Source organism: Pteropus alecto, unplaced genomic scaffold (assembly GCF_000325575.1).
Source record: "Pteropus alecto unplaced genomic scaffold, ASM32557v1 scaffold41, whole genome shotgun sequence".
NCBI lineage: Eukaryota > Metazoa > Chordata > Mammalia > Chiroptera > Pteropodidae > Pteropus > Pteropus alecto.
The window spans coordinates 947,983-958,352 of record NW_006430464.1 but is presented as its reverse complement, the minus strand read 5'-3'; the positions used below and the strand labels follow the sequence as shown (position 1 = coordinate 958,352).

General features: G+C 61.4%; 1 protein-coding gene and 1 pseudogene across 1 annotated transcript in view; both read right to left on the bottom strand.

The window, feature by feature from the left end:
* LRRC4B (leucine rich repeat containing 4B) overlaps positions 1 to 10,370 on the bottom strand; it is a 16,034-nt gene that overhangs the window by 823 nt on the left and 4,841 nt on the right. Inside the window, exon 2 of the mRNA XM_006905102.2 lies at positions 7 to 1,089. Within this exon, the coding sequence (XP_006905164.1) occupies positions 7 to 1,089 (1,083 nt within the window). The remainder of the gene's footprint in view (positions 1 to 6; positions 1,090 to 10,370) is intronic.
* Positions 2,571 to 2,688, bottom strand: LOC112482246 (annotated as a pseudogene).

Genomic DNA, 10,370 nt, shown 5'->3' with positions numbered 1-10,370 from the left:
GCCGGCCGCCACGGGGTCCACGGCCGAGACGTTGAGCGTGGCCGAGGCGGTGGTGTTGCCGGCCGAGTTCGTCACCATGCACGTGTACTGGCCGGTGTCCTGCACGGTGACGTTGGTGAAGTTGAGCGTGCCGTCGTGCAGGACGGAGATGCGCACGCGGTACGAGCCGTGGGTCATGAGGGTGCCGTTGGGCGTCAGCCAGTTGACCGAGGTCATGGAGGTGCCCGTGCGGCACTTGAGCTCGGCGGCCATGCCCTCGGTGACGTTGAGGTCCGTGGGCGGCTCCACGATGACCGGCGCGTAGCAGGTGAAGTGCGACTGGTCCAGCTCGCCGATGTAGCGCCCCTTGAGGCCGGCGGGCGCGTGGCAGCGGGCGCAGCAGGTCGTGTTGCTGGGCACGGTCTCCTTGAGCCACCAGCTCAGCCAGAGCACGTCGCAGTTGCAGTGCCAGGGGTTGTGGTTGAGGTGGACGCGCTCCAGGCGGTGCAGGGGCGTGAAGAGGTCATGGGGCAGCGACATCAGGTTGTTGTGGGACAGGTTGAGCTCCTCCAGAGACTTGAGGTCGTCGAAGGCGTTGCGCTCAATGGTGGCCACCTGGGCGTGCATCAGCCACAGCTTGCGCAGGCTGGTGAGGCCCTGGAAGGAGCCGGGGCGGATCAGGTCCAGCCGGTTGCCCGACAGCTCCAGCTCCTCCAGGCGCACCAGGGCCGTCAGGTTGGGGATGTCCTTGAGGTTGCACATGCCCAGGTTGAGGTAGCGCAGGTTGACCAGGCCCTCGAAGGCCGCCTCCGAGATATACTCCAGCCGCTTGAGCTCGCCCAGGTCGAGGCGCCGCAGCGAGGGCACGCGGTTGAAGGCGTACGAGGGGATGCTCTCGATGGGGTTGTTGCGCAGCCAGAGCTCCCGCAGCTTGGACAGGTACTCGAAGGCCTGCGTGGGCACCGTGGTCAGCCGGTTGTCGAACAGCTCCAGCGTGTTCAGGCTGGGCAGCCCGTTGAAGGCTCCCACCTCGATCTTGCGCAGCAGGTTCTTGCTCAGCTGCAGGATCTCCAGGTGCCGCAGGTGCTTGAACGTGTCCGTCCGGATCACCTGGGGCGGGGGAGGGGAGACACTGGTCAGGGACCCGCGCGCGCCCACGGGAGTAAGCTCCAAGCCGCCGCGTGCGTGCGTGGGAGCGTGCGGGCCCCCGGGCGGAGGAGTGAGACCGGAAATGGGTGGACTGTTTCCTAGGAACACAGAACCACGCCCCCAGCCCCGTGACCCAGACGTCCCCCCCTTTACCCCCTTCCCCGCGCCCAGCTTTTCCCCTGGGCAGACGGGAGCAAGGGCCCTCCAGCTGCTCGCGGTGGGTGCTCACGCCCCTGTGCTCGCTACGGCCTGAACCAGAAGCTGCCCAAACATCCGTAACCGGTGAGGGACAGACCGGCTCAGTCACGAAGAGAGACGCGCTGTCGACACACACACACACAGGACGCCTTGACCCCCTCTCCCCCGCCCAGCTTTTCCCCTCGGCAGACGGGAGCACGGGCCCTCCAGCTGCTCGCGGTGGGTCCTCACGCCCCTGTGCTCGCTACGGCCTGAACCAGAAGCTGCCCAAACATCCGTAACCGGTGAGGGACAGACCGGCTCAGTCACGAAGAGAGACGCGCTGTCGACACACACACACACAGGACGCCTTGCACGGGTCTCATGGGCGTCCCGTTGAGCGCGAGGGGCCACACGCCCAGGTGCGTGCAGAGGGACCGCGAACGTCCCTCGCTCTGGACGTGCCAAGCAGTGTCTCTGAGCCTGTGTTGGTGGCGGGGACAGGCTGGAAGGGCCACGAGGGAACTGCCTGGGGGCGATAGGAATGTTCCAGATTGAGGTGGCGGCTCCGTGGGTGAGTGCAGCTGTCAAACCGTACACACGAAACGGGGGCATTTTATTACATGTATTTTACACCTCAATAAAAAGGACTAAACGGCAGCCAGCGTGGAGCGCGCCGTTAGGGCCAGACCCTGTTCTCAACGCTTATGGGCGACCGACCTAACCTGCCGGACACGCCCTTACCTAACACCTGCAACCCCGAAACCCGTAGGCTCAGAAAACGGCGATGTTTCATACCTTCGGCACCAAATCCCACCCGGTGGCAAAACCCGATCGGAACTCGTGTAAGCCGGTTAAGCCTTTTATCGATCCCACCCACGTGACCGTTCAAGCCTTTCACTCTAGAAGCGTTCTCGCCTTTGAGGAGGGATACGGGACCCACTGGGGCGCTGTAGAAGTATGTGCCACCTGTACTGCCTTCCTCATGTCAGAATGCCAACACGTCTGGCCTCGAGGGCTTCACGTGAGCGATGATGAACTATCCCCATTGAAGTGGGAGAGAAAGGGAGGCGCAGAGAGGGGCAGGGACTTGCCCAAGGTCACGCAGGAGGGGATGGCGGACCTGGGACCCGGCCGAGTCCCTGTGACTCCAGAGTCCTATTTCTTTTTTCTTTCTTTTTTTTTTTTTTTAAGGCGAGGCAACGCTCAGTTGACCTCACAGATTGCAAAGACCTTGTTGACAATCCCTTATTTTTTATTTTTTACGCCTGCAGCATCCGGTCTTCCTAGGTGGTCTCCCATCCAAGTACTCACCAGGCCCGATCCTGCTTAGCTTCCGAGATCAGACGGGATCCGGCCGTTCAGGGTGGCATGGCCGTAGACCGAGAGTCCTGTTTCTTTGCCCCTAACCATGGCCACCGCGTCTCAGGGCTGAGGCTGACAGGCCGGAGAAGGGGCAGTGTGGGGCTGGGCCTGGGAGGCACAGTCTCACCAGACTGTCCTCGTTGATCACCATGCCGGGCACAGATGGCCGTCAGACGGCATTTCTGAAGCCTAGTCGATGCCACGGGGGAGTCTAGCTTTATAATGCTGAGGGGGGAATAGCGAGCCCCTAACAGCACATCTTGTGGTCGACGCTTCGTAAAACTTAAAAGAGGCTGAAGCATTGGGTGTTCGTACACGGCCACCAGGAGAAGGCCGTAGGAAATAGAGTGAGCTCTTCTGAGTGTGAACCCCAGCTGCTGGGGGTTATGGCCGACTTTTATGGGCGACCTTTCGCTTTTCCTTCAGCGGACAAAAGTTACTTTTACAATAAGCAGAGAAACTTTTTCTAAAACGCTTAAAACACCAGGCCGTCCCCGAGAGGCGCCCAGCATAAGGAGCGATGTTGTTCCGGTCACAGCCACACGCGCGAAGTGGTTAACGGCCACTCCACGCCAGCGCGAGCCAACGGAAGTGTGACGAGAATTGGACATTTTAAGTTTCCTAAAAGCCACGTTCGAAGGGAACCCAGAACAGGTGAAACCGATTTGAATCGTCTACTCGTTTAGCCCAGTGGGGCCCCCATGTTATGATTGCGATACGTCATCAAGATGGAAAGTGACGAACCAGGGCCTCCCGAATCCCACGATCGCATTCTGCCCTCCCAGCAGCCTGCTCGCGGGGACGTCGGGGACCCATTTTGGAGAATGGGGGCGCGGAGGCCAGTTCAGGCTCTTCTCACTCTGGAATCCTCAGGTCACCGGAAGCAGCGCACAGGGACACGAGGGGCGGGGGCGGGGGGATTGGCATGGCAGAGGAAACGCACAGCGTGGAGTTCGTGGAGTTCGGGTCCAGGAGGGGACGTCCCCGCCCCCAACCCGCCTCCTTCCTCCTCTAGTAAACACTAACCAGAGTCCCGCCATGGGTCCCCGTTAGATCACCAAGGCGACTCTTTTTCTGCTGATAAAAGCAACATACGCTCATTTCAGGAAAAAGCGTAAGAAGAAAAAAGTCAGCCACCGGCCTCCATCCCGGGTCCACTCCGCGAGCGGCCCGGGGCTGACCCTTCGGGCTCCTGTCGACGGTGTTGCGCGGACGTGCGTTCCCCAGCGTCTTTTCCCATTTTTGTTTTACGACATGTCGGTGACATAATATCCTCTGCGGGACCCTGCATTTCCCCCGTCGTCGTAGTCCATTGTGAGCATTTTCCCGTTTCGTGAAATAGGCCTCGGAAACGATTTCCGGGCGTTCCCAGGCCGCACCCCGCTTCGCGGACGGAGACGGTGGGGGCGGGGACGCAGCGAGCCCCTTACTCCCCCGGGGAGGACGGGGCTGACTCTCAGAGCCGGACGAGCCTCAGTAGATGCTATTTTGCACGCAGTGGGGTGCAAGGCTGGCTGCGGGCGATCTGCCTGAGGAAGGCCTGCCAGCGGGAGGGGGCCCCGCAGGACCTCGCTTCCTGGGCATGGATGGGCAGGGATGATGGCCGATGGCCTCAGAGGTGGGAGGATTCGGGGAGACCCCAACTGTCCCAGAGTCTCTGAGGCCACTGGCCACGCGGCTGTGCCTGCGCAGGAGGCTGGGGGTCAGGACGGGGGGCCCGAGTACCCCTCTGTCCTCGAGCTCTGGAGCCCCGGCTCCGTCACGTGGGCCCCTGCAGCCTCGGTTTCCCCCTTGGAGGGAACATGGGGAGCAGCCCAGCCCGCAGGTCTCCGCCGCCCTGTCCCGCTGTGTCCCCTCAAAGACTCAGCAACACAACGAAGGCCCTCCAGCTCAAACAGGTCCGGAGCCCGCGTCCCTCTGAGGGAGCCAGTGCGCGTGGCGGTTTCGCTCGGCTCCGCTCTGGTCCCAGACATCGTGACCCCAGCAGCCTTCTCCGGGCGGCTTTGCCGTCGGCCTGGGGACCACTGGGGAAGCACGACCCCGACGCAGGCCCTCGCTGCTGTTCCTGGTGACCATTCTGACCATCACGATAGGAGAGGGAGGTTCCCGTCATCACCGGTCACCAGGGAGACGGGACGAGGTGGACTCTGAAAGCGGAGATGGGACTGAGAAGCTGAGAACCGAAGGCTCGCCGCCCAGGTGCCAGGAAGTGCTCCGGGTCGCCGCCCCCTCTTCCCCTCTGAGTCACACTTGGTCCCGGGGTCCCCGTTTGCAGGTGGAGCAGGAGTGTGCGGCCCACCCCACCGGCCCCCCACCTTTCGTCTCTTGGCACAGCACCCCCAGAGGCAGGCTGCAGCAGCGTGGGACCCGGAACCACCCGCCACCTCCCCGGCCCGCGGGGTCAGCCGCAGCTCTGAGGTTCTACCCTTCCGAAGGCCTCACAGCCGCTGGGCCTCCAGCCTCTCCCCTCCAGGCGTCTCAGGGGCTCGCCACACCTGGAGCTGACACCGTCTCGCCCTCCTCTAGACCCCTCCAGCCTGAGTCCCGAGCTCTGCCAGGCCTGGCGTCCGCCTGCCTCTGTTTCCCCTCCACGTGGTCCCTTCCCTTGCGGCCGTCCCCCTAACTACCTCTCAGCCAGACATCAGCTCCTGGAACTCACCCCTAAGATCCTGCACCTTTGTGGCCGAACTAGGACTCAGAGGTACTTGTCCTGGATCTAAACCCGAGGTCCCCACCCGAAACCGAGAGGGTTCTCTGCAGGCTTCCGTGTGTTTTTTTGGGTGGCGCAGGCTGAGCGTTACTCGCTCATTACCCGTGTGTCGACCAGCTCGTTTGGCTTCATGCGCCTGCTATGTGTCAAGCACCATACCGTGGACAAGACAGCCACAGAGGTCTTCCCAGAGCCTGACCTCGAGACGGAAGAGGGACACTAAACATAATCACACGAACGGCCACTTAAGAGGCAATCCCCTAACAGACCGGGGGCCTGTGATCCTCCAAAGTAGTTTGACGCCCGCAGAGAAGGTGATCTCAAACCCTCTCTGATGCTGGAAGGGGGGTGGCGTGCAGGCCACACTTGTGGCCGCCGACACAACGTGGGAAGGACGAGGCCAGGACTGGTTCTTGGAGCTGACAAATCCCCCCAACCGCCGGGCCTGGCGTCTTTGGCCTGACGGGACACTCCCATTCTTCGACGTGGCAGAGGAGTGAGGCCTGGGGTCTTGCCTCTGACGGCCTCCTAACTGCCCAAGTCCCCCGGTCCCCTCACTCCTGAGCTCACGTTTGCTGAGCCCGATGTCACCCACAGCCGGCTCTGTGCCGACTGTCAAGGATACAGATGCCAGTCAGGCAAAGGACTGTGGCCTCATCAGTGACAGCCTCCCAACCCCCAGTGGGGTTTTCTTCCCTCTACTAGTGCTGGGGGAAAAAAAAAACACAAAAAAACAAACCCACTGTGTTCTGTTGGGTTTTTTAAGAAAATAAACTGTCAAGAAATCCTTTATTAAAAATTTAACCGTGGTGGGAAAATGAGTAAGTGAATTGTTCATCGTAAGACTATTAAGATAAATGGTTTTTATACGTTTTGAATGTAATGAACCGCGACGAAAAAATTAGTAAGCTTACTTTTTTTTTTTGCATTATTTTTTTTACATTCACAATTTTAAAAAACACTGTTATTTTTCTGTACCGACTGCTTTTATGATGACTTCTCACGTTTTCCCTCTTCTCTGACACAAGGGACTTGAGTCTCCCTTTTCGGTGGGGACTTCCCTGACTGCCAGGAAGTGGCCAGAGCCGGGCAGCCTTGGGGGCCAGTGCGGGTCCCCGCCTCGCTCACCAGCCACTTGGGCCTCGACTCAGCCTCCCGTCTCCTCCTCTGTGGCGTGGTGTCTGGCGCCCTGAGGACTAAGTGAGAAGGAGCCCAGCCCAGCGGCAGGGGGCCACTCAGAACGCAGTCTCCTCCTTTAGCGAAGGCCTTTATCACCCCCCCTCCCCGATCGACAAACAAATCTTAAACTTGTCCCTCTACCCAGCGGAGTGGGGTGTCTGGGCTCTGTGCCCCCTAGAAGGAGCCAACCGTTCAGCCTCCCCGGGTGCCCGCCGCCACAGGCGGGCCCTCCACGGCTACAGGGGGGTGGAGGCGGGGTAGGACCCTGAGCAGAGCCCAGTGGACCCAGCATTTATATACCCGATAGGAAAGAGCCGGAACTCCACTGGCCCTCGGTGCCCCAAACGACGACCCCTGTGCTCGCCCATACCTGCCTTGTCCACACTCTACTGTCCTTGCATGCTGGGCCGGGCCGGAAGGCCCAGCGGTGACGCCCAGCGGTGACGAGGGGTGAACTTTAGACCTCCTGGGGGGCCTGCGGGGGAGGTTGTAAGACCTTCCCCCCACCCCCCGGGGCTGCTGAGAGGATGCGATGCATTTTCGCATTTTCACACGTCATCAGGGGCTTAGTGCGGGGCCTGGCACCTGTTAGGTGTACCTCTGTGCCTGGGCCTGCCTCCCCCCTCCCCTTGTCCACACCTGGGCTCATGCTGTCCCCGCCTGGAACACCATCCCGGCCTCTGCATCCGGTCACGGGCCTGCCACTTCAGGTTTCCTGAAAAAGCCTTTCTCCTCGATAAGCCCTCCTGGCTGTCCTCTTCCTCCTGGACGCCTGCCCCATCCGTTCGATTATGTGACGTCCATCTACGTACCTGTCTATCCCCTTCCCTCCCGCCACCCCCCACGCACCTCCTTCCACTCATCCACTGAGAGGTCGTCCCCCTGAGGCTCCGGGGCCAGGCCCTGTCCTGGGCGCTGAGTCAGGCCTGATGCCCGCCCCGCCCCCTCCCCCAGGAGCCCAGACAGGCGTCTGGACCTGGGCGCACATAATGCAGGGGTAACTCCACGTCCCAGGAGCCCTCCAGCGGCTAAGCGCACTGTGACTTTGCCCATTGTGACTTTGCCGAGGCCGGTGGCTGGGAGGAGCGGCAAAGTGAGGTCAGATGGGGGCTGGGTCAACCATCTTTCCCAGGAAGGCGCCCTGGCTCCGGGCCCCTCTCCGGCCCCTCTCCTGCCTGTCCTGCTCGGTCCTCCCCTCTCATCTCCCCCGGGCATGTCATCATCATCTCAGCTGGCCCTTGACGGCACGAGTTTGAGCCGCCTGTTCCCCTTATGGGCGGGTGTTTTCTTCAAGGGGTCCTGGAACCAACCTCCCGCAGATGCCGACGGACGACTGAGTTTTGGGGGCAGTCAGAAGTTATATGGGGATTTTCGACTGTGTGGCCATCAGCGCCTTTAACCCCCGCGTTGTCCAAGGGTCAGCTGCCCCCGTGTGCCCTCTGCCCTGTCTGTCCAGCTTCGTGGGTTAGGGACGTGCACCTGTCCTGCTCACTGTGCCGACAGAAGTGCCTGGCACACAGTAGGTTCTCGGTCCAGCAATCAGGGACCTGAACTGGGTGCTGCAGACCCACTAGCAGACCGGTCAGACCCGGGAGGAAGAGGGACTCCTGGTCTTGGCGGGACACTTCCTCAGAGCCTGTTTCTAGGTAGAGACAGGACCCACTCTGGGTGGCAAGAGGATTAAACCCTCGGTATCTGTAACTCGAGAGGAGGCGTCTCCGCCGGGGTTAAGTGAGGGTGGTCATTCCAGGACCAGGCCTGTTTTCCCAAAGGCAGGAAGCGCAGGGCTGGGGCTGGCCCAGCAGAGGGCGCCCCTGAGGGTAGTGTGGCTGGGACAAGGCAGGCGGATTGGGGGGGTGGGGGTTAAAGTCCAGGGATGGTGCGGTGACTCTGGCTGGGGTGGGGGCAGATGGAGACCTGGGGCCCGGGAGGAAGCTGGGGCGCCCAGGGCCGGGACTATAACCAAGCCACCAGGGCGCGGGGCCGCGAGGGCTACCCATGAGGGGGCAGCAGGGGAACGCTCAGGAGTCCGCCCCGCAGCCCGCCTGGCGCCCGAGGGCCAATCTCGCTCACTGACCACGGCCTCTCACGCCAGGACTTGGAGCGACGCCGGGGGGCGCACGCCCCCTCCCAGGCGCGGGGCTCAGAGAGCGGATGTGATCCACGGAGGGGTTCCGGGGTCTCCTGCCCCTCGAGCCTCAGTCTGCTCAGCAGAAGAGTGGGGATGAGACCCCCACCGTCCCCTCACACCCCGCCCGGGGCTGTCACGAGGTTCAGAAGCCTCGAGAACGGTTGGGCGGGCCCTGTGCTGGGCGCTGGCGCGAGCGGTGGACCGAGGCCGAGGTCCACCGACCCGTGGGGCTTGACCGGACTCGGGGTTCTGGTCTGGGGGTTCAGGGAGGGCGCCTCCGAGATTGACGGTTCCCTGAGGCAACATTGACGACAGCGGCCGGCTGACCACGCCTCACTGCCGAGGCTCTGGCGTCCTCAGCAGCTGACCGCTCGCCAGGCTAAGTTGTCCCACCTTGTGCCACCTCGTTTGACCTAATGACGACCGCTGCGTCCCCAGGGCCATAGAGAGCACCTGGCGCGTGGTGGCAGTTAGCACATACTCGTTCAAAGGGCGGACTTTCTCAGCAGCTCCGTGCCAGACGGAAGCCGTTTCTTTCTGTCTTTCTTTTTATTATTGTTATTATTTTTTACGCCTACAGCACCTGGTCTTCCTAGGTGGTCTCCCATCCAAGCACTAACCAGGCCCGACCCTGCTTAGCTTCTGAGATCAGACATCAGGGTGGCGTGGCCGCAGACCATGGACCGTGGCTCCACTGGAGGGCGAACCTGGGACCTTCTGCGTGTAAAGCAGACGTGCTGACCGCTACGCTACGCTATGGAACCACGTCGGGAGGCCGTTTCCCTCCGCATATCAGCGGCGCTGGAACCGAGGCCCCCCACGGGCTCGATAACGCGCGAGGGAAGGGGGTTCAAGCCTCGACTGTCCCGCTACGTGCTGCCAACATTTCAGGGTGGGGGGGCTGTTTTGGTTCTTGTTGTTTTTTAAAATAAGTTTAAAAAACCAGTTGGACACCCTACTTGCGTCCTTCGGAAGCTCACTACCGTGCTCTAAGCATTTTCCTGGGTCACTCGCTATGCTCCGCAGCTCCGTTGCGCGCAGCGGCGCGACCCTCGGCGGGGAGCATGCGCACTGACTCGCTTGACCGATACCCGGGGATCAGGACGTGGGGTGGCCTCTAGGGCCGCGCGGCTGCTGGCGGTGTGGCCACCTAGCTCTGTGCTCCTCCGAGCATGTTCCTCGGACGGGCTGGTCGGCTGCCTAGGACAGACGCTCACTCCTTGCCAAGCGCCTTCACGTGCATTACCCACGTGACCTCACGGGGGACCCCGAGGGACCGAGGGTGGCTCGCCACGAGCCTCGGGGATCAGTACTTTGTTGGGTTAAGTGCATGTCCTCTGAGCCACTAATGCCCCTGGTGTACATTTCAAGACATTATCACGCACGTCCCAAAGGGTCCCCAGGGAGGATTTGTGGTGAGGGCAGTGTGAAGCCTCCGGAGTGTCCGTCCTGACTCGGGGTGGGGAGATGCCCATCAAGGAGAATTCTGCAGCAGCCAAAGCGGCGGAGAACACACACACACACACACACACGTGCACACGCATCGCCAGCACAACCCAGGCCGGGTGACAACAGGGAGACAAAGCCATCTATAACCCAACTTCATTTACATAAGTTAAAAACACTCGCACACGAAAGCAACAATAAGCATTCTCCAGAGCACGCACAAGAAGAAAGATC